At 41.0% G+C, this 24,350-nt stretch overlaps 1 protein-coding gene across 1 annotated transcript in view; it reads left to right on the plus strand.

Moving 5' to 3' along the window:
• The window catches only part of ADAMTS19 (ADAM metallopeptidase with thrombospondin type 1 motif 19), a 278,331-nt gene that overhangs the window by 152,329 nt on the left and 101,652 nt on the right, over positions 1-24,350 (plus strand). The window contains exon 11 of the mRNA XM_040344988.1: positions 19,081-19,182. Coding sequence (XP_040200922.1) covers positions 19,081-19,182 — 102 coding nt within the window. The remainder of the gene's footprint in view (positions 1-19,080; positions 19,183-24,350) is intronic.

Consider the following 24,350-nt stretch of genomic DNA (forward strand, 5'->3'; position numbering starts at 1 on the left):
TAAACATAATAATGGACCTTGTGTATTTAAACCAAAGTTGCAATGGTAAAATATAAAAACATGATAACAATGATGAAATTGATTCATCATATTAGACTATAATAAAAAACAGATAATATACGTGAATACTGTGACATCATAGGAAATTTCTACGTGTTTCGTGGCTACAATACCACTCATCAGGAGCAGATGCAGATTTGGGAATATCTATAGTAGAATAGAAATACCAAAATGATATGATGGTAAAAAAGAGAGCATAAAACAGGGAAGAAAGAGGGGGAACATAAAAGATCCCGAACACTCTCACCTTGCTGTAATATATCGGAGGCACTATAGAAGACTTCATTCTCAGGAGCTGAGGTGGTAAAACCTGCGGCACAACAGCAGCACCAACAACCAATGAATAAACATTAGGATAGGGTCTCCAGTTATCAGCTGTGGTGTATATAATTAGTTCTGTATATAGTTTGTGCTGTGAATAATTCCCAGGAATTTTTGTAAAAATGTTAAAATTATCAATAAAGTGATTGCACAACTGATAAATGGAAGAAAGGTACCCAAAAATGCATAATGATAGTAGGTAAACCAAGCTGATAAAAAATGAATAGTGTTTAGCATCAAGAGACATAAAGCGGTTGGTACTTATACCACACTTGCACTGCGCCAACAACTTGGTTTGCTTCACTCTTGAGACACTGATGCACTACTTTGGATTTTTCCTCAAATCTACCTCTTAGGTACTTTATGGTTTATCATACCCACCTACTTATGTTTACACTGCTATATTCGTCTCACTCTATGTCTCTTGATGCTAAACACTATTCCTTTCCCGACCATGTCATGCAGATATACTGCGGCACAATGGCTCTCCTGGGCGAACCCTTTTTCGGCCACCAGAGAATGTGTATGAAGATCTAATATTTGCTTGCTCAAATATGTTGAAAAAATCATCAATTACCATGGGGTAAACTTTTTTTTTTTTAAATGACTGCATATGAATTGTGCATCCTCTATATGGAGTATGCTTAAGAAGATATATATCCTGAAAAATCTAAATTGTTTTTAATTTTGATTAAGAGAATGAATAAATCATGTCATTTGTTCAAGTATATCATCTCTATCCTCGTGCACATTTTGTTTGATGATCTAATGTTTGCTTGCTTAAACATGTTGAAAGATTCAGCAATTTTAGTGAGGTGTACTTACTTTTCCAAATGACTGTATATCAATTGTGCATCCTCAACATGGAATATGTTTAAAATGATATATAATGTTGTGCAGGTTCCAGATAAAGTGGCTGTACCGGTACGAAGGGCTTTTCTGTAAAAGTGGTCAAGCAGCTCTACAGCCACCTGATCACTTCTACTGGGTTTGGAAAGGGCCCCCCGCCGCCGCCAACCACCTTCTTTGAAATTGATTTTTTCCTATTTCTGTTTTAAAAATGACTGAGAAAATATTGTGCAACATTTAAAATTGCTTTTTATTTTTTGCGCTATGAACAAAAAAAGAGCGTACATTTTGAAAAAAATAACATATTTATTACTTTTTGCTATCATAAATATTCCCCATTTAAAAAAATAAAAAATAAATATATTTCTTTATCAGTTTAGGCCAGGGGTCTCCAAACTTTTCAAACAAAGGGCCAGTTTACTATCCTTTAGACTTTAGGGGGGCCGGATTGTGGCCAGTGGAATATGTCTCGGGCCCAACATCAGTGAGAATAAACATGGGCTTAGGGTTTGTGGTCAGTAGGAGGAGGAATTTTGCCCCATCATTGGTATTAGTGGGAGTAATGTTACCCCTTCATCTGTATTGGCGGGAGATATAGTGCCCCATTGTTGATGTCAGTAGGAGGAATATTCTCTCATATAATTGGCAGGAATAGTATTCCAAGGTCCAAGTAAAGGATAGCAAAGGGCCACATCCGGCCCTCGGGCCGCAGTTTGGAAACCCCTGGTTTAGGCCAATATATATTCTTCTACATATTTTTGGTAAAGAAAATTGCAGTAAGAGTATATTGATTGGTTTGCGCTAAAGTTATAGCGTCTACAAACTATGGGAAAGACTTCTGGCATTTTTATGCATTTTTATTATTTATTTATTTTTTACTAGTAATGGCGGTGATCTGACTTTTGACACTTTTTTGGGACCATTGGCATATATACAGCAATCAGTGCTATAAAAATGCACTGATTACTACGTAAATGTCACTGGCAGGGAAGGGGTTAACACTTAGGGGGATTAAGGGGTTAATTGTATGTTCCCTCAGTGTGTATTAACTGTATGGGGATAGGATTGACTAGGAGAGGAGACATATCGTTTTTCCTACTTAGCAGTAGTTTTAGTTTACACGCGCAAATCCCCGTGCTGGCGCTCGTGCACGTGATCACGCATGGCTGGGAGTTCCCCCGCCACGCATCGGGCACATGCTTCGGGTGGTGTTTTTCCGCCCTCTGGTGGTCAGAAAAGGGTTCGCCCAGAAGAGCCATTGTGCCGCAGTATACAGTATCTGTGTGACATGGTCGGGAAGCGGTTAATATTAGGTGTGTCTTTGTTTATCAACAAAGATATTGATTTCCATGTCAACACTAGTCCTGGTGACCATATGGCTTTATGATTTTTTTTCCCCAAGGAAACATCAGGGGAAATCTGTAATTGTGCAGCAAAATCACTCCACCCATCACTATTGCATTGTATGCCTGGATATGTGAAAACAGCTATTGAGTTCTAAAAGCATAATTCTCTGTCAGATTTAATAGAATGCAGGTGTACATTCGATAATTATTGTGGTAGATATTTTGCATGATCTAACCTATTTAGTACACATACCTGCATTTAATGGGTCTTTTGGGATTTTGTAAATTAACATTTATGTTCAGGACAGTTTTGGGTCAGTGATTAAATGGAATTCAAATGTAACAAGTACTGATAATTGTTATTAATGACCTCCAAAGCATAACTTAGAGGTTTTCTGAGTATATGCAAAGTATGCTCAGCTGTCAACTCTCCATGAACTCCAAGTTAGTATATCTGGTCCACTGAGTATTTCAATTTCCTTGTAATATTGGTATGAAAATTTAAATGCGATTAAGAAGCAAGGCCATAACTATTGCAGGTCATGTAGTTGTTACATCACTTTACTGTACAACAGAACACATGTTCCTAATTGGAGACAAGTTCCAGAGTGCTGAGGCCTTCCTTGAAAATAGTACTGTAGGGTCCAGTAATTTCTAATTACATTTCTTTAAAGTATGCTAAATAGAGAAATACACGACTGCATTGCAGCTTGTATATTTTCGCTGTTATACAGCAGATATGTGTCAAGTTGAGGGCAAGCACAGGGGGCAAGCATGACACTGCTCTGGCATACAACAAGTTACAAGCTACAAATTCAATTTCTCCTCTGCTACATATCTGCAGAAAGAAACTGCTGAATGGACAAGTAGATATTTTTTTCCCTGCCTTTTCAAAACAACTAAATTAGAGGCAAACTGAAATCTAGTTTGAATACCTGAACTGCAAATCCACCTAGGGTTATCTGTACCCAGTATCGTGATCCAATTCTGTCATTCCCTCCTATTGCCCTCCTATTCCTTGTATTTTGAACTGCATTGGAATTGTACTGTCTCCCTTTTTATTGTAAAGTGCTGCATAAACGGTTGGCGCTATATAAATCCTGCATAATAAAAATAATAATCATTGATATTTTTCTAAGAGAGTCTTATTTTTCTCCCTTTTTTTTACTTTTTGGCCTAAACGCAAAACGCTATGTATGGCGGAAAACTAAGGGCCAGATTCACAGCAGAGATACGACGGAGTATCTCAGATACTCCGTCGTATCTCTCAGGCCCTGTACACACGGCCGAGGAACTCGACGTGCCAAACACATCGAGTTCCTCGGCCAGTTCAGCACTGAAGCCGCCGAGGAGCTCGGCGGGGCGAGAGCTCCCATAGAACAACGAGGAAATAGAGAACATGTTCTCTATTTCCTCGCCGAGCTCCTCGTCGGCTTCCTCGGCCGAAAGTGTACACACGGCCGGGTTTCTCGGCAGAATTCAGCCAGAAACTCGGTCGGAAGCTGAATTCTGCCGAGGAAACTGGTCGTGTGTACGGGGCCTCAGAGTATCTATGCGACTGATTCATAGAATCAGTTACTCATAGATAGCCCTTAGATCCGACAGGTGTAATTGTTTTACACTGTCGGATCTTAGGATTCAATACCGCGGCCGCCGCTGGGGGGAGTTCGCGTCGTAAACCAGCGTCGGGTATGCAAATTAGTAGTTACGGCGATCCACGACGGTTTTTCGCGTTCGCTACGTCGCTGCTAGTCTAGTTTCCCGTTGCAAAGTTAGTCGTCGTTTTAGGTGCCCTAACTTTACACAGCACAAGTATGTGCTGTATAAAGTATGGCCGTGGTTCCCGCGTCGAAATTTAAAAATGTTTCCTTCTTGCGTAAGACGTCCGGGAATACGGCAGTACGCTACGCACGTCGTCGTTCGAAAAAATGATGTCACTTCGCGCAAAGCACGGTGGGAAATTCAAAAGGGAGCATGCGCAGTAGGTCCGGCACGGGAGCGTGCCTAATTTAAATGGCACATGCCCCTTTGAATTACGCGGGCTTACGCCGGAGGCTGCCGGCGTAAGTTTTCTCACAAGTGCTTTGTGAATCAGGCACTTGCGATGAAAACTTGCGGCAGTGTAACGTATCTACGATATGTTACGCTGCTGCGATTCTACGTGAATCTGGCCCTAAGACTGCACATTATCCTGAACACCATCCCCACCGTGAAACATGGTGGTGGCAACATCATGTTGTGGGGATGCTGTTCTTTAGCAGGGAAAGGGAAGCTGGTCAGAGTTAATGGGAAGATGGATGGAGCCAAATTCAGGGCAAGCTTAGAAGGAAACCTGTTGGTGTCTGCAAAAGACTTGCGACTGGGACAGAGGTTCACCTTCCAGCAGGACAATTACCCCAAACACACAGCCAGCTACAATGGAATGGTTTAGATCAAAGCATATTCATGTGTTAGAATTGCCCAGTCAAAGTCCAGACCTAAATCCAAATTGCTGTTCACAGATGCTCTTCATCCAATCTGACAGAGCTTGAGCTATTTTGCAAAGAAGAATGTCACTTTCCAGAAGTGCAAAGCTTATAGAGACAACCCCAAAAAGACTTGTTGCTGTAATTGCAGCGAAAGGTGGTTCTACAAAGTATTGACTCAGTATTGACTCACAGAAATGTATTTGTAAGAAAGATTGTAAATCATTTATCATTTTCCTTCCACTTCACAATTATGTGCCACTTTGTGTCGGTCTATCACATAAAATCCCAATAAAATACATTTACGTTTTTGGTTGTAACATGACAACATGTGGACTATTTGATGGGGTAGGAATACTTTTTCAAGGCACTGTAAAGACAGCTCAGAAGCAGAGCAAATATGTTGTCTCATATTCACATGGGAGAACCTTAAATTGTGGAAGTATTGCATAAAAAAGAAGCTGGGGGTGTATCATACAAACAAGGTCAGAGCATATTACAAGTATTGTTTCCTTATTTGACTTACCACCTAGTCCATACAAAATAGTTTCTGGACTGATGACAGTGATCTGGCATGCTCTACCTTCTAGAACTTTTTATAAGCAGTGAGGGGGAAAAAAGGGATCACACTTTTCTTGAGCTAAGCAGACAGCTGGAATAGATAAAGTAAAAGGAAAAAGAAAAGACAGATATGGAGACATTGTAAGTGAGCATCGGGTGTAATGTTGTAAATACACTTCTGAAGTTGCCTATGCTCTGAAAGAAAACTTTATGGCTCCAGGTTGAAAACAGCTTCAGAATTTTGTTAAGACTGTCCATAATATCTAAACTGTCCAAATGTCTGTGATTATTCTGTGATACACGCAGACTTATTTCATACAGATGTGTTGACTGCAGTGTAGAAAAAGTAACATCTGGTTTCAAATCATTTCTTAGCACAAGGATATTTTTTAAAGTGCTAACTTGGAACATATTTAAAAGAACAACATCTGTTAATTCAGCACACTAATCAGATTTGTATAAACTACAACCCCTATCAACAAAAAAATGTACTTTCGGGTCCTTTGCATAATTAAATTCTAATTGCATATTTTAAATCATTCAATTACAAACTTAATTTATGCATGAAACAACTCATTATAATTTTTAATTGTAGTCTTTTTTTTTTGTGTGTGTTGTACAGGTTGAACTTTTCAATTTCAGCACCCTCAGGACATGGACTTTGCTGAACTAGATAATTTTCTGGATCAGTAGATGTGCTGGGATGCAGAATTCCAGACATTTGGACCACATCCAAATTAAGACATTTTTCTGAATCATGAGTGGTTCCATATCAATTACAAAGTTTATACAATGATTTAATTCTTGGTTACAGTTAAATTAATTCATTAATTCAGTCTCATTTATCTTAGTAGATTCATATTTTGATTATATGAATGAAACATTAAAATTAAATTGACAAATAAATAAAGGTAAAGGGTTTCCATTTATCTGGGATATTTTATGAACATTTGATTCTATTACCAATTAGCATTTAGAGTTATAGAATGCTTAGGTTCAGTTTATACTAATACTATTTTTAAAATTGTGAAAAAAAATAGTATTGGTCAAAGCAATCAGATTCCATTTTTTCCCCCCAAAAAAACCCCCAAAAAACATTCCTGCTTTTTACTTAAAGTGAAAGTTCTGCTCTTCCTCCTTCTCCCCCCTCGTCTTCAACTTTTGGCGCAGGTACCTATTTTTTTTTTAGACAAACCAAAAATAGGGCAAAACGTGCTGTTCCAATGCTATTTGCAGCCACCTCTTGCCTCTGTAAGCCCTTGTTTATTTAATAAACTTTTATGCTTTTAGCAAGGAATGTTGAACTAGTGACTCATGTGCCTGGCCCTCTGTGCATTTACCTAGTTTTGACAGGCAGGTACCTAGTTTTGAAAGGCAGTCCGTGTAGAAGTTATTTTTCCCCCGGCCTCAATCTTTTGGGACACGTCACAGGTCCCAGGAAGCTGAAGAACCATTCACAGGGTGCAGCACGGCTCACACATTTGCAATGGGGACCCGGCTGTGACGCTGCAAAGAGTCACAGCTGGCTTTCCACAGTTAATATGCAGGATCTGGAGACCCAAAGATCAGCAAACAACCAGCCCAGGTGAGGACGGAACTGGTACCTAGACAGTTGAGTGTCTGTTTATTAAAAAGTCAGCAGCTACAGCTTTTGTAGCTGCTGACTTAAATTTTTTGAAAAAAACCTGGCTGAAGACCCTCTTTAAGATAAAAAGTCCTCATTGTTCGTTTTTGCTCTGATGTTGCTGTAATTCTGCTCTGTTCTGGACACTTCCTGGTTGTCTGTTTCCTTTGGACCACCGTACTGGGAGATTCTAGTTTCATTTTCAAACCCTCACTTCTCTATGGCTCTATACAGCACAGAGGCAGCATAACATGCAAAAACGAAACTGAAACTAAAGGTACATTATATGATTGTTTTTTATCTATTTTTAATCGTTTTTAAAAGGAGTCAGTTAACTATTATGTCTCTATACCCTGTAAACAGTCATTTGAGCAAAAAAATTTTTTTCCTTTACAACTCCTTTAAGGAAGACATCTACTGCTGTGCTCACTCTTAAAACAACCCATGGTGTCTTGAGAATTCTTTGTCCTGTGTTAATTTTTTATTTATAAAACAAAAATCCTGAGTCACCACATACAAACATTTGTGCAGGTCCATTTTCTGGGCCATAGAGGTGCATTTCAAGCCAATTTAGTTTAAGTGGGCTGCTTAACACAGTGCATTTAATGCCCGTGTTACTGAAATCCAACCAGTTGGTCACTTTTGCGGTCAAATTTGAGAAAACCCCACTATATGTTTGCTATGCATTCCCATTCACACAGCATGCCTAAAAACATTGTTTTTATATTTCCCAGGAGAAGGTGTCATGGCTGGCTACAAAGTCAGAAGTGATGCCGCGTACACACAATCATTTTTCGTCATGAAAAAAAATGACGTTTTTCAGCATGTAGAAAAAACAATGTTTTTCCAACTTCATCATTAAAACGACGTTGCCCAGACACCATCGTTTTAAAAAAAATTCTCTAGCAAAGCGTGGTGACGTACAACACGTACGACGGCACTATAAAGGGGAAATTCCAAGCAAATGATGCCACTCTTGGGGCTGCTTTAGCTGATTCCGTGTTAGTAAAAGACGATTCGCGCTTTTCTGTCTGTTTCAGCGTGATGAATGTGCTTACTCCATTATGAACGGTAGTTTTACCAGAACGAGCGCTCCCGTTTCATAACTTGCTTCTGAACATGCGCAGGTTTTTATCGTCATTTTAGCCCACACACGATAATTTTTTACAACCCGAAAAACGACATTGTTTAAAACGTCTTTAAAAAATGCAGCATGTTCGATTTTTTTTTTTGTCGTTTTTCAGAACCCGAGAAATGATGTGAAGCCCACACACGATCATTTTAAATGACATTTTTTAAAAACAATGTTTTTTTTAATGCCGAAAAATGATCGTGTGTACGCAGCATTAGTCTCTCCGAAAGCTGGTCATACATGGCTCCATTTTTTTCGATCAGCCAATGGGTTGAACAAAAAAACCTGAACCAATTCCCCCCATCCATTTAGGTAGGATATGGGAATCCTCCCCACTGTGTCTTATGGTTCTGACAACAGGACTCCCCCACAGTCAGAATACACTGATCAGCACTACAGCTCATTGGCTGCATGCATTGATGCATTCATTTTCCAACAACTTGTCTTTAACAGGAACGGCTTTAGATGGATCAAAATTCAGCCAGTCCCTGATTAAACAGGCTGAATTCCAAAACCATTTATGACCAGCTTATATCCTTATACACACGGCCCGAATGCCAGTCGACATCGTCAAGTTCAATAAAACTGGCTGACATTCAGCCCGTGTGTATGGCAACAACAAAAGCCTGGGGATTGCCCAGGAAAAAAACATGCCTACTTTCTGACCAGCTTGCAGACAATTAATTAACCTGTCTAACATTATGCGTTAAAAACAGGGGTTTTGTCTGCACGCATTTGCAAATGCCTGCGTCCATGTGTATGGCAGCCTGCCCGACAGAAGCTGGACCTTTGGCCAGCTTCTAATGGATAAGTATGCTGGAAAACCAGCAGCTGACCGTTTCCTGATTAGCGCTCTTAGCCAATGGCTGAGAGCGCTGATCAGAGTGTTCTGGCGGGGGGGCTGTTGTCTCCCTCTCAGAACACAAAATAACAGCAGGAGATATTGCTGGGCTAACATCAAATTGTTAGTACAGCGGCTCCGACTGAAGCTAGGTTAATCAAAAAAAAAACTGATGGTGTGTACCAGGGTTAAGTCTGTCCTCATTAACATACAATGCAAGAATCATAGCCTCAAAATCTTTAATCCTTTGCTAGGACAAATTCACATCAAATTACAAATGATAATCAATATCTGCTTGCATAGTGCAGACAGTGTTAATTATGGCAAACACAGTTTCCCAAACCCCTCATTATCTAAGAGAACTATATAGGATTTTCCTTGTTTAAGGGTTCAGAATAGGTCATCTAAAAAAAGGTAAGCTGCATTTTTTTAAACATTTTTTAATTATGATATGTGAATGGGGACATGTAACAAACATAAAGTAGATTTTTATCCCAATTTGACTGCAAAGGTAGAAATACACATTACTTGCAATTTCATTCAGTGTTCATTTTGTTTTCTGTGTTCATAGCTGCTCTTTTTTTGCTCATTGCACAAATTAGACTAAAATCAGCAATCTGTCTGTGTTTCCTGTTGCTACGGTGTAAAACTACAGAAAGCAGCTGGAAATAAACTGCAACACTCTACTTTTTTAAGCAGGAAAAGCAATTCATACGAAAGAAAGTGCAGAGACAGCAATCAATTAAAAGTGTGCCATGCACAAAGTAACCAAACTAAAGAGCTAAGCTTGCCATAGAAATGAGAAGACAAATGTCAGCTGGATTGGACAGCAATCCTTTCTCTAGGGGGGTCAGGCATATGACAGGCAGTCTGATCTGTTCTGATCATTATAGCTTCCTGAGAGGCAAGCAGCAGCATCTAATCACACCACTTTTCTCTTCCTAACTGCCTAAATTCTCCAAAGACTAAAGGCCCGAACACGATAAGAAAATAGAAAGAGAAATATCACGCAACAAACGATCTGCCAATTTTCTGATCGTTAGTATGGTGATTTCGACAGCTGATTCTGAATTTTCAGACAATAAAAACTGGACTTTCTCATATGTGAACACAATGTCCGATTTTCGTTTAGTTAGTACAGTTTTCGTTCGGAAAAAATCGTAAGAGCAGGACTACGCATGCTCAGAAACTAAAATAAGGCCCCTTTCACAGGGACGGATAGAATGATGCTTTTAGCTGCGGATTCTACCGCAGCTAGAAGCACACGATGCTTTCCTATGGCCCCCTTCACACACTGCATTTAGCTGCGGTTTCATTACCTGTGGTTTGGTGCAGATAGAAAAAATTGAATTGACTGCGTCCAGGAGCGATTTGGCGCAGCTATCTGCACATAACCGCAGGTAATCGCAGTGCACTGTTTTAGCTGCGTTTGGTATGAATCTTGAGGGGGAACTCCACGCCAAATTTTAAATAAAAAAACGGCATGGGTTTCCCTCCAAGAGCATACCAGGCCCTTAGGTCTGCTATGGATTTTAAGGGGAACCCCGTACGCCAAAAAAACGGCTTGGGGGTCCTCCCAAAATCCATACCAGACCCTTATCCGAGCACGCAGCCCGGTCGGTCAGGAAAGGGGGTGGGGACGAGCGAGCGCCCCCCTCCTGAACCGTACCAGGCCTGCATGCCCTCAACATGGGCCCTCAACACGAGCCTGCGGCCCCCCACCCCAAAGCACGGTGTCCATATGTTGATGGGGATAAGGGCCTCTTCCCGACAACCCTGGCCATTGGTTGTAGTGGTTTGCGGGCGGGGAGCTTATCGTAATCCGGGAGCCCCCTTTAATAAGGGGGCCCCCAGTTTCCAGCCCCTCACAATAGGTGAATGAGTATGGGGTACATCGTACCCCTACCCATTCACCTGGAGGAAAAAAATGTAAATAAAAAAACACACTACACAGGTTTTAAAAGTCATTTATTAGGCAGCTCCGGGGGTCTTCTTCCGACTTCGGGGGTCTTCTTGGGGGGTTTTTTTCCGACTTCGGGGGTCTTCTTCCGATTTCGGGGGTCTCTTCTTCTGCTCTCCGGTGCCTTCTTCCTTCTGCCGGGCTTCTCTGCTATCTTCTTGCAACTTTTTTACTAGCGGGGCCTGGTCTTCCGCGTTGTCTTCTTCCCTTTTCTCCGGTGTCCTTGTGCCGGGCTTCTCCGCTATCTTCTTGCAACTCTTTTACTAGCGGGGGCCCGGTTTTCTTCCCTCTACTGTACTGCATTAGCACACACACACGTTATGCAGTGTGTGTCACTATTCATTTGAATAAGCAGCCTAATGCTTTTTAGTAGTGCACTGCCTGTGTTGTGCTCATCCATTGGAAAGGTGCATTGGGGGGCAATTAAATTTGGTTGTGCATCACACTAATGCACATTTTGTGCATTCTGTAACATTCATTCTGGTAACTTGGGTTAATTACAATTCAATACTGTTTATATACCACGAAACATAACGTTTGATATCAATTGCAGGTGCTGTCATCTTCTCCCTTCTTCAAGTGCTGGTCTTAACCTGGCTTTACATGGATTAAAAATCAGCCAGTACAGCAGGGACAAGCTGAATTTCGAACCAAGTGTAGCCACTGCGGTTGACCACCCTGTCTGATAAAAGCCTGAAGGCAATAGTGCTGATTTGATTTTCCTAGTGAGTATCACCACCATCCACCACCTTGAGTTGGGATTCTATGCATCAACACCACCACCAAAGTCTGAAAGGCTCGCTTACCAGCTCACATGGACCTCTCACTACGAGAGGTCAAAAACGCAAATCTGCACTATTGCCTGCAGGCTTTTATCAGACAGGGTGGTCAACCGCAGTGGATACACTTGGTTCGAAATTCAGCTGGTCCCTGCTGTACTGGCCGATTTTTTATTCCATGGAAGGCGAGTTTAAGACCAGTACTAGTTAAAGCAAGCGAGAAGATGCCAGCACCAGCAATTAATTGCAAACTTTATGCTTTGTGCAGTTTACAGAGATTTAAGATTAAGGACCTATTAACAGTATTGAATTGCAATAATACCCAAGGTACAAGAATGCATGTTACAGAATCTGCATTATGTGCATTGGTGTGATGCCCTGGCTGCGTATGGGACCACAAGCGTTTTTGACCTCTTGTAGTGAGAGGTCCATGTGAGCTGATAAGCGAGCCTTTTTAACCTTTGGTGGTGATGTTAATGCACAGAATCACAACTCAAGGTGGTAGATGGTGGTGGCATTTGTCACTTGTGGACTTTTTATTTCTGTTTGCATTTCTTTTAACTAGCGCAACTCAGTGTAAGTTATACAATATTGGGACTTTGCTGATATCTCACAGATGTGTTACTGCTTGTATAACTTTTATACATTGTTTTATGTTGCTACACATGTAACGTGATTATTTCACTTTTATTAATAATGATGATCTGTATATGCTGACAGTAGGGAAGTCTCCCCACTCTCAGATTACAGTAGTGCAGCATGGAGGATCCCCCCATCCACATCAAATGTGTAGATGGCAGGGCTCAAGTCCTGCAGGAACGCGTGGGAACGGAGTCCCTGCACTTTTTTCACAGCAGGAACGCAGTTCCCTTTGCAGGACTAGAGCAGCCGAGAGCAGCCTAGCCGCCCGAGCCAATCCTTCACTAAGCGGCGATGCCCAGCTCGAGTCACTGTCAGGGGCAGGCGAAGCTTCGTAATCCTTTATGTTACTTCTTTCTAAATCCCACGATAACTCGCGGCAGACCTCCGCAATGTCTCCTGGGAACAGTGACAAAAGCTCCCAGGAGACATTGCGGCATTGAGGAAGTGACGGAATACCCGCACACTACCCGATGAATTCATATACAGGAAGCGGCCAGTAACATAAAGGTTTACTAAGGTACAGTGGATCAAAGAAAAAAAACATGCGGTTTAGTAATTATGCATATGAGCGTATCATTTTTTTTTTGGTGGGGGAGGGGATCTTGGGTGAGAGTTCCCACACTTTTTTCCCCAGGACTTGACCCCTGGTAGATGGGGAATTGGTTCAGTATTTTCATTTAACCTGCTCATAAATAAAAAAAAGTAACCCATTTATATCCAGTTTTAGGCCATCTCCTAGATTGTAAGCTCTAATTAACAGGGCCCTCTGATACTTCCTGTATTCAATTGTATGGTAACTGTGCTGTCTGCCCTCACGTTGTAAAGAAAATTGCTGGTGCTATATAAATCCTGTACTAACATAATAATAATAGTCTTGATTGACCAGTGTGGGATGACAACACTCCTGCCATTGCACAGACGGCATTCATCTCAACACACTAGCACTGTGCCAAAAATGCAAACTGAGCTGTGCATGCACACGGACAGGTAAGTTGATTCTATTGCAGAAGAGACATTGCATGTCTCTTCTGCAATAAAGAAATTGCCTGTTCCCAATTTTTACATTTCTTTTATTTAGTTTTGCTTTTCTTTTTTTTTTTTAAAGCCTCTGTAAAATAGATATGAGGACGATTTTTAATAGAAGCATACAGTATTACATATGATGTATTCAAGTAAAAGCAGTTATATCATTTTTCATATTCATAACTCTCCATAAGGATTTCAACATTCAACAATTTTCTCATTGTGGATAAAGAGCTGATCTGTTTGTATGCGTGACCTGGCTGCTAATAGTGGGTTGGTTTCTTGGATGCTGTTTTCCTTGTTTATTGATTTTATGTAAGCAAAATATGATTGACTTATTCCAGCTGTAAGCATTGCACATGTCTTGGCAGAGCACTGTTATAAACATGTTGAGTCATTTCTATAAAATAATATAATATAGAAAAAAAATAAAGGTCATTCAAATGTCACTAAGAAAAAGATATAATAATGCCAGATATTACATGATGTCATTAGTAGATGTTATGTCATTGTTCTGTAATAAAAAGTTGGGGATCATTAGCTCATAAAAGTATTCAAATGCACAAATGAATAATATGGGAAATAGGAAAAAAAACTGTGCTAGGATGCAAACTTATTGTTGGAATAAATGCAGCCTGAAGCTCTTGTTGTAAAGCAGCAACTAACCTGAAAACATAACAGTGAACAAAAGTGAGAAAAATATATATAGTTGCGCTAGATCTTGAACCACCCTTAAGGGGGTAGTGACTAAATCACCACCACTATAGAGGTATCAAATATAAAATATACAGTGCAAAATATTGAAAATATGAACCATATCATAAACTATAAAGTGAAGTAACCAAAACAAAAATTCAAAATGAACAAGCAAAGGTCATAAATATCAAATGTAAAGCAAAACGTAAAATATAAACCATGCAGTAAACTATAAAAGTGCCAACAATGAAGTGACCATATAGAAATACATGAACTTCAAAACAAAAAAAGAGTCCATATGTGACTTCAGTGTGAATATAAACCCATTTGATAATCAAAGATGTGAGCTGGACTCTCTTGTCAGAGTCTAAAACCAGAGTGAAATCCACCACCATTTAGTAGGTAAACCGCTTACCAGAGCCAATGGTCCCCTTGTAACATAGGACCTAAACTAGCATGTGTGTTGCACCCAGCAAACAAATAGCAGCCACTGTATCCGCAATGTTGTAGCCTGGCAAATTCCACGGCATAAGCACCAGATGGTATGGCATAACATGCAAGGAAACGAATGCCTCAATAGTGTAAAACCAGTGGTATTTATTGTATAAAAGTTACAAACAGTAAAAAACTCACATTTCGTATATAAAAGACAAGCCTTAAGCCTGTTACACCGGCCGGACGCAAACAGGCAAACCCGTCCGTGTGGAGATCGATTAGATGAGGGTGATGACGTCAGCACGCCGCTCGTTTCGTTATCACCCTGAAGTCATATATGGACTCTTTTTTTGTTTTGAAGTTCATGTATTTCTATATGGTCACTTCATTGTTGGCACTTTTATAGTTTACTGCATGGTTTATATTTTACGTTTTGCTTTACATTTGATATTTATGAAATTTGCTTGTTCATTTAGAATTTTTGTTTTGGTCACTTCACTGTTTATAGTTTATGATATGGTTCATATTTTCAATATTTTGCACTGTATATTTTATATTTGATACCTCTATAGTGGTGGTGATTTAGTCACTACCCCCTTAAGGGTGGTTCAAGATCTAGAGCAACTATAAATATTTTTCTCACAAATAAATAATACTTGGTAGGGACATTAGACTGTAAGCTTATAATCTGACTGTGATTAAAATGAATGCTTCCATGTACACTTTAAATTACAGTATAGCGTGTCAGAGCTGCATTCATCTGATAAATAATAAATACAGGCATACCCCACTTTTAAGTACAATGGGGTTTATTTACTAAAGCTGGAAAGCGCAAAATCAGGCTCACTTCTGCACAGAAACCAATGGGCTTCTAACCACAGCTTGTCCAATTAAGTCTGGTATTAAAACCTGGAAGCTCATTGGTTTCTGTGCAGAAGTGAGCCTGATTTTGCACTCTCCAGCTTTAGTAAATAAACCCCATTTAGTACTTAAAAGTGGGGTATGCCTCTACATCAGTGTTGCCAACCTACCAGATTGAAATTTACTGGCACAACACCCGAAATGTACTGGCGCAGCCACGTTTTTACTGGCATTTCACAAAAGTTACTAAATTTAATTTTTAGGTGCAAATTTCAGTATGTAAGCTACAAACAAGTACACTAGGCAAATTGCAATGTGATTTAAGGTAGATATTAAGTAAAAAAAAAACATATTTTTGTTATTTTCGATATAATAAGGGCAAATTATTTAGTCACATCACCCCCTGCCTCCATCCCCCTCTGCCCCAACACCCCCTGCCTTCACCAACCTCTGAAGTGCCACAATCTCCCCCTGCCTCCAACCTGACTCTGCCTCCAATCTCCCTCTACCTCCAATCACCCCCAGGCCCCCTGCCTCTAATCACCCCTTGCCTCTATCGTCCCCTGTCTCTATCCTCACCCTCTGCGATGCCACCCTCTCCCTCTGCTGTGCCACCAACACCCCCTGCCTCCAATCACCCCCTTCCTCCAATCACCCCCTGCAACTAACACCCCCTGCCTCCAATTTCCCCGGGCCCCCTGCCTCCAATCACCCCCTGCCTCCATCGTCTCCTGCCTCCATGCTCCTCTGCAGTGCCACCAACTACCCCTGTCTCCATCCCCCACCCTCTGCGGTGCCACCATCCCCCTCTGTGGTGCCACCAACACCCCCTGCCTCCAACCACCCCCTGATACAATTTCCCCCTGCATCTATTTCCCCCTGCCTCCATCCCCCTCTGCGGTGCCACCACAGCCACCAGTACCCCCTGCCTCCAATCTCCATGCGCAGTTCCAAGCCGAAGCGATCTCGGCTATTTTTACTGGCACATTCCCGCAACCACGGACATTTACGAATGGGGGGGGAAAAGTGCCCATTTTTACGGACTGTCCATAAAAATACGAACGATTGGCAACACTGCTCTACATGCTTTTTACCCTTGTTTCTCTCTTTGCCTTTTAGATGATAAATTAAACAATTTTCCATTTGAAGTTCGGTTTATGATCTGCCAGGCTTTTTACCCTGAATTTTGGGGTAAAAAAGTAAAAAAAAAAAAAAAAAAAAAACAGGCATGTTATTAATCCGCATTGAATTGAATTTGAAAATATCTATGTACTTATAATATATTTTCCTGTATATGATATGTAATGATAATGTGGCACACACACAGAATTATATTTCTAAAACACCCCCATCAACTAGAAATATTTTGAACAAAAATCGGTTGGACCTCCAGTGACCCCAAATGTACAGTATATGAAGTTATAAAAGATTGTTTGAAAACCTGATTCTCTGCTGAACAGTCCTAATAATGCTTCAAATCTGAAGTGTACTGTATGTACAGCCATTTTTTATATATAAAACAGTGGATAGAGTGGGAAAATGTTAGAACCCATATCTTTTTTCTGCTATCCAGAAAATATCTTTTTCCCTCATTTACTGTACCACAATAGTTTCATCAGAAAGAAACCGAAAAAAAATTTTTTGTTACTTTGACCGTAAGTGAGAAAATGTGTGATGGATGGTCCATGACAATTTCATAGAAAGGTGGTAGTTTTTTTTTTTGTGAAAAGTGAATTTAGATGTGAATAGAAGGGCATAGATATCATATTATGAAGAGTGCAAGATCTGGTGCAGCTGTGCATAGTAGCCAATATGTTTTAGTAAATCAACCCCCCCCCCCATAAATAGATAGATAGACAGATATATTATAGGCGTGTGCACAGGGTGTGCCTAGGCACTCCCTAATCACCCTGTGCGGTGCCGATCCCCCTGCTTCCTGTGCTGCCAGCTTCCCTCCTCTACTTTCAGGAGTGGGGAAGGGGCTGGTAAATATTTAATTAGCCTTTCGTTTCTAAATGAACACAATGAGTGATCTGTACCGATCGCTCCTGTCTTCATTCTTAACTGAAGCATAGTAAACTATGTTTATTGCAGACTGCTGAGAAAGGGACTGGGCAATCTCTGTCCTCAGTTTCTTTCTCTGTCTCAAAAATTAGACATTAGGGGTCTGTTTAACCACTTAAGAACCCATTCCCTGCAGAATGGCACGGCTGGGCACAATCACGTACCTGTACGTGTCTCTTTAAGCCCAGCCGTAGGGTCGTGAGCGCGCCGCCGGCGGCGCGGTCACGGAGCATCTGACCGGTTCGTGAGCGCAGACCCGATCGCCGCCGGTGTCCCGCGATTGGTCCCTGGAGCTGAAGAACGGGGAGAGGTGTGTGTAAACACACCTTCCCCGTTCTTCATTGTGGTAATGTCAGTGATCGTCTGTTACCTGATATAGCGGAAGACGATCACTGATGTCACACGTCCAGCCCCGCCCCCCTACAGTTAGAAACACATATGAGGTCACACTTAACCCCTACAGTGCACCCTAGTGGTTAACTCCTAAACTGTAATTGTCATTTTCACAGTAAAAATCGCTGAACGCCGTCATTAGTAGTAAAAAAATATTAATAAAAATTCAATAAAACTATGCCCTATTTTGTAAACGCTATACATTTTGCACAAACCTATCGATCAACGCTTATTGTGATTTTTTTTCCAAAAATAGGTAGAAGAATATGTATCGGCCTAAACTGAGGAAAAAAAATGTTTATTTCTATATTTTTGGGGGATATTTATTATTGCAAAAAGTAAAAAATATTGCATATTTTTCAAAATTGTCGCTCTATTTTTGTTTATAGCGCAAAAAATAAAAAACGCAGAGGTGATCAATTACCACCAAAAGAAAGCTCTATTTGTGGGAAAAAAAGGACGCCAATTTTGTTTGGGAGCCACATCGCACGACCGCGCAATTGTTAGTTAAAGCGACGCAGTGCCAAATTGCAAAAAGGGGCAAGGTCCTTAACCTGCATAATGGTCCGGGTCTTAAGTGGTTAAACCCTTGATATTTCATCAAAGTCCCATATTGGGGGCTCCTAAAAAAAAATGTAAAACATTAATAAAAATAAAAAACATGTAAAATGACTGATACCGTGCACTGCCCTACTGACACCAATCTTTTGCTCTACTAACACCGCTCACTGCTCTGCTGATATATACACATGTGTGTTTGTGCTCTGGGGTGCATACAATAGGCTGCACACACTAATGTAGATAGATAAATAGATTTATAGATAGATAGATAGACATACACATTTTTTTTCAAAGCAGTGACAGTAATAATATTGCACACAGCACAGTAATGCATATTTCTCAATCACATTTCACATTTGCATTTTTACCGTTCTTCTATTTATTACATGATTAAAAATAGCTGCCGTGTTATCGTTATGAAAGATATACCATAAATATGTACCTGACATTTTTAACATATTTTTTAGCATGTCATTTGTACAGGACTTTGGTGCAAGCTGGAGGGGGATAAAGAGTGTAGAACAAGAATGGATCCTCCGATGGATGGAACAGAATGCAGCACAGAAAAGGTATTGAAATGTTATAATGTCTGTCATGTTTTTATTTTGTCTTTATGCCTTCCCCAATTTACTTTTCTTTTGTCTCTGAGTCAAAGTAAGGGAGTATATATAAAGATTTTTTTATATATATATATATATATATATATACATATAGGGCCAGATCCACGTAGATATGCGTAAATTTAAGTGGGCGTATCGTAGCGTAGTTACGCTACGCCGCCACAAATTTGAGAGGCAAGTGCTGTATTCACAAAGCACTTGCGTCTAAAGTTACGGCGGCGTATCGTAAATGTGCCGGCGTAAGCGCACCTAAATCAAATGAGGAACAGGGGGGCGTGTTTTATGTAAACTAAGCATGACCCCAAGTAAATGACGCTTTTTTCGAACGGCGCATGCTCAGTATCACTTCAAATTTTCAAATTAAATTACGCCCGCTCAGTGCCTAGACGACGTGAACGTAATTTATGCAAACAACGTAAAACGTAAAAAATTTGACGCTGGCCTGACGTCCATACTTAACATTGCGTACGCCTCATAGAGCAGGATTAACTATACGCCGGAAAAAGCCTTACGCAAATGACGTAAAAAAATGCGCCGGGCGGACGTACGTATGAGAATCGGCGTATCTAGTTAATTTGCATACTCTACGCGGAAATCAACGGAAGCGCCACCTAGCGGCCAGCGTAAATATGCACCTAAGATCCGACAGCGTACTAAGACGTACGTCAGTCGGATCTAGCCCACATTCTGGCGTATCTTGTTTTGTGAATACAAAACAAAGATACGCCGGCGCATCGTAGAACTTACGTGGCGTATCAATAGATACGCCGCCGTAAGTTCTTCGTGGATCTTTTTTTTTCCATCTGTGTCCCATCTGGGAAATTTCCGTTCACTTCCTATCCTATAATCACAACAAGAATTGAGAGGAATACTTTCAACAGTGACAGCTGTCACAGAAACATACGCTATATTACCAAAAGTATTGGGATGCCTGCCTGTACACGCACATGAACTTTAATGGGATCCCAGTCTCACAAATACGCTTCTGGAAGAATGGTTAAACATTCCCATAGACACACTCCTAAACATTGTGGACAGCCTTCCCAGAAGAATTAAAGCTGCAAAGGGTGGGGCCACTCAATATTGAACCCTACGAACTTAGACTGGGATGCCACTAAAGTTCATGTGCGTGTAAAGGCAGGCGTCCCAATACTTTTGGCAATATAGTGTATCTGCCCATTTAAATAGTTTTTCTCTTTTCCTTGTCTGGTGACAGCTCAATTTTGGATTTCCCCTCACTTTCAATCCCAGTGACAATGGCCACCAGGACAAAGACGAAAGCTGGATCTCACCATTGAGGACTTAAACAGCATTAACAATTTGACTTCTATAAAACCAACAAACAGTAAAAAATTGATTACAGTGCCCACATACAAAAATGACATTTAACCACTTAAGCCCTGGACCATATTGCTGGTCAAAGACCAGAGCACTTTTTGCGATTCGGCACTGCGTCGCTTTAACTGACAATTGCGCGGTCGTGCGACATGACTCCCAAACAAAATCGGCGTCCTTTTTTCTCCACAAATAGAGCTTTCTTTTGGTGGTATTTGATCACCTCTGCGGTTTTTAGTTTTTGTGCTATAAACTAAAATAGAGCGACAATTTTGAAAAAAAAAATTTTTTTACTTTTTTTCATAATAAATATCCCCCAAAAATATATAAAAAAGATTTGTTTCCTCAGTTTGGGCCGATACGTATTCTTCTACATATTTTTCATTAAAAAAATCGCAATAAGCGTTTATTGATTGGTTTGCGCAAAAGTTATAGCGTCTACAAAATAGGGGGTAGTTTTATGGCATTTTTATTAATATTTTTTTTTTACTAGTAATGGCGGCGATCAGCAATTTTTATTCGGTACTGGGACATTATGGCAGACACTTCGGATACTTTTGACACATTTTTGGGACCATTGGCATTTTTATAGCGATCAGTGCTATAAAAATGCATTGATTACTATAAAAATGCCACTGGCAGGGAAGAGGTTAACAATAGGGGGCGGGGAAGGGGTTAAGTATGTTCCCTGGGTGTGTTCTAACTGTAGGGGGGGTGGAATCACTAGGGGAAATGACTGATCGCTGTTCATACATTGTATGAACAGACGGTCAGGCATTTTTCCTCTGACAGGACCGGGAGCTGTGTGTTTACACACACAGCTCCTGGTTCTCACTCTGTAACAAGCGATCGCGGGTGCCCGGCAGTGATCGCACCCGCCGGGCACGCGTGTCGGGATCAGGGATGAGCGGGGGGCGCGCGCGCCCTTAGTGCCCGCTTCGCAAGGCGTTGTAGAGCTACTGGCTCTTGTGCAGGGGAGCCAACCTGGTCGGCAAGTAGTTAAATCCTGCAAGGCTATATAAAAACACCTGAACTTATTCAAAAATATGGGGATCTTGTCACACTATATGGTCAGATAGTCCTAAGTCCACTTACTGCGTCAAAGTTCCCCATTCTTTTCACACTGGGGTGTGCCCTTGCGGGATGTGAGGAAAAGTCTTTTTTTTGGGAGCAGTCCCAAAATGCCCTGCCCATTGAAATAAATTAGTAGGGCTTCCAAAGTGCCTGAAAAGCACTTCAGGAGCGCCACAACACGAGAATTTTTAATCCCCTCTTTGGGGTTAAAAGCGCTCCGCTAGCAGCCGAACATTGCCTCTAAAAGAGCGCTAAAGCACTGGTAACGCGGCTGCAGCCCCAGTGTGAAAGGGGTCTTAGTGAATAAGGTAAAGCTATATTGACTTTAGGACCTTATGCACACTGGACATTTTCTAACCTCTCCTAGAAGCCTTCCTCCTGGCAGCAGCGTTTTGGCAAAAAAAGCCCAATGCTTGTAAAAGCGTGTGGTACGTTTAGCCGCATTTAGCTGTGTCAAGCATTTGGATGTTAATTAATTTAATTGGCCAGATTAAATTATTTATTCTGGCTATTGAAACAAATTAACACTCAAGCGGTAAACACTCCTACCGTTAATGCGTGTTTACAAGTGGCAATAGTTTTTGCTGCTCCTGGATGCACTGCCAGTGGATTTTCATTCCCGCTTCTAAACTCTCCTGTTACTAAATGCTGCCAAAATCTTATGTGTTCATGGATACATAGACTAACACACAGGAGAGTTTAGAGACAGGTAAAACAGAAAACTCCAAATGCCCCTAGGAGCAGCTCTAATAATGTCCAGTGTGCACAAGGCCTAAATACCAAATCATGCCATGCACAAGGGGAACAAAAAAACTGCTTTTTTACTTAAACGGGAATAGATCATTTACAATTTTTACTAATTTCTCAAAACCATACATGTGCATTAGTTTTTACTTTTTTTTAGTAAATAAAATAAAAGGCATAGAGAAATTTTACAACAAACACTTCCCACTAAAGCCGACCATGGATAGATGGTTCAAATGCTTTCCATGCTGAACCAGCCAAGATTTTATCCACATATGGGCAGGCTAATTGTGCCCAAGTCGATCCATCGACTAACTTGAGTACAACCAGCATGTCAGATTTTTAGCATGTGATTATTACCAGCGGCTATAACTGTTAACAATAATCACAGTGATCTCCCGGCAGGGACGGCTCCCTGACCCACCCCCCCCCCACACTGGCAGTACACAATAGCTCCATAACAGTCAGTGTTGATGGAAGAATCAACTGATTTTCTTTCTTGCAACAAGTGGTTACAGGAAAGATCACATCATCTACCACCTCCCTTAGACCCCATTCACATCTGAGCTTTTTGTAGCTTGAAGCCTCAAGCTACAAAACGCTGGAGGGGGGAAAAAATCAATTATTCTCTATGGAGATGGTTCACATCTCCACTCCGAAACGCCTGAAGCCAGAAGCTCTAAAACGCCTGAAGCTCAAACAAGTTCTGGGACTTCTTTTGTAGGCAGATTTGGGCGTGTTTCTGCTTTTTAAATTGGTGACCTTTTGACCTGTACAAAATGGCGGCAAAAACGTGGTAAAAACGCAGTAAAAACCGCACCAAAAATTGCGGTACAAAAACGCAGTAAAAATCCCGGCAAAATCGCAGTAAAATTGCGCAACTTTCTGCCTGAAAACGATATGCTCAGGTGTGAATGGGGCCTAAGACTATGGGCATGATTTACCACAGGAGTACAGAATGTTTACTTTGCAAGTGAATTTTTACTTATCTTAGTGAATGGCATGATCCTGCACCTGGCGTATTGCCTTCTCCTAGCTCTCAGACTCCTCCGATTGGTGAAGGGGCATGGCTGGCAGAGAGTAGCAATCAATTATCCTATAGCTAATCAATGAGGACTCTATGTCAGCCACTTTGCAGAATTCTACACCCTGGCATCTGATGTCACCATCAACCTCCCACTGAGGTGTGGCTTGGGGCCAGAGAAATAGCAGCCATAGGGAGCTAGCCAATGGGATATTGTTCAGGCCATGATTAGCTGCTGCAGGCAAGGAGAATTAAAGTTCCCTGCCCTATGTCATTCTTCTTCCTGGCTAGGTGTACAGGTGTATGCTTCATGTGCAGCAGGTATGCCTAATATGTCTTGTTTCCCTCTGTGTGAGGTGTGTTTCTGACTGTGGCTGAGTGACTGACTATCCTCTCCATCTTATCTAATTTTGCGAATTCTTAGACATGAGCCTGTCTACAGAAAAAATTACACTAAAGAAACACAAAAAGTAAAAGGTAGTTGCATCTGAAATGCTATAACATTTCAGGGAAAAGAGCCCTGGACAGAATCTATTAGATCAGGCTGTAGAGGAAAGCTCCTTGCACCATGCCAGGTTGCCTCATTCCAGCAAGCACTTGTCAGCCAGTCATAGGTTACACAAATATTGACATTCTGCGAAGTCTACGAAGATGCGTTAACATTTATTAACAGTTGTAGACAAGAAAGGTCTCTAAGTTTGTTTCCAATTCTGTAAACTCATTTTCTAGGCCTGTGGGGCTCAATTCTTGACTGGGAAATCTAGTTTTTGGTGGATGCCTCAAAGAGGTATCACAATACAAAGACACAGAGGCAAATGAGGTTTGTACTTTTTTTTTTCAAGCAGTGGCGGAATGTGTGCAGGAATATTTGAGAATTAGCATCCAGCATACAGTATGTTCCTCAGAGGAGGATTCCCGTCCACCTCCAATCTCAACCTCA

Source organism: Rana temporaria, chromosome 1 (assembly GCF_905171775.1).
Source record: "Rana temporaria chromosome 1, aRanTem1.1, whole genome shotgun sequence".
NCBI lineage: Eukaryota > Metazoa > Chordata > Amphibia > Anura > Ranidae > Rana > Rana temporaria.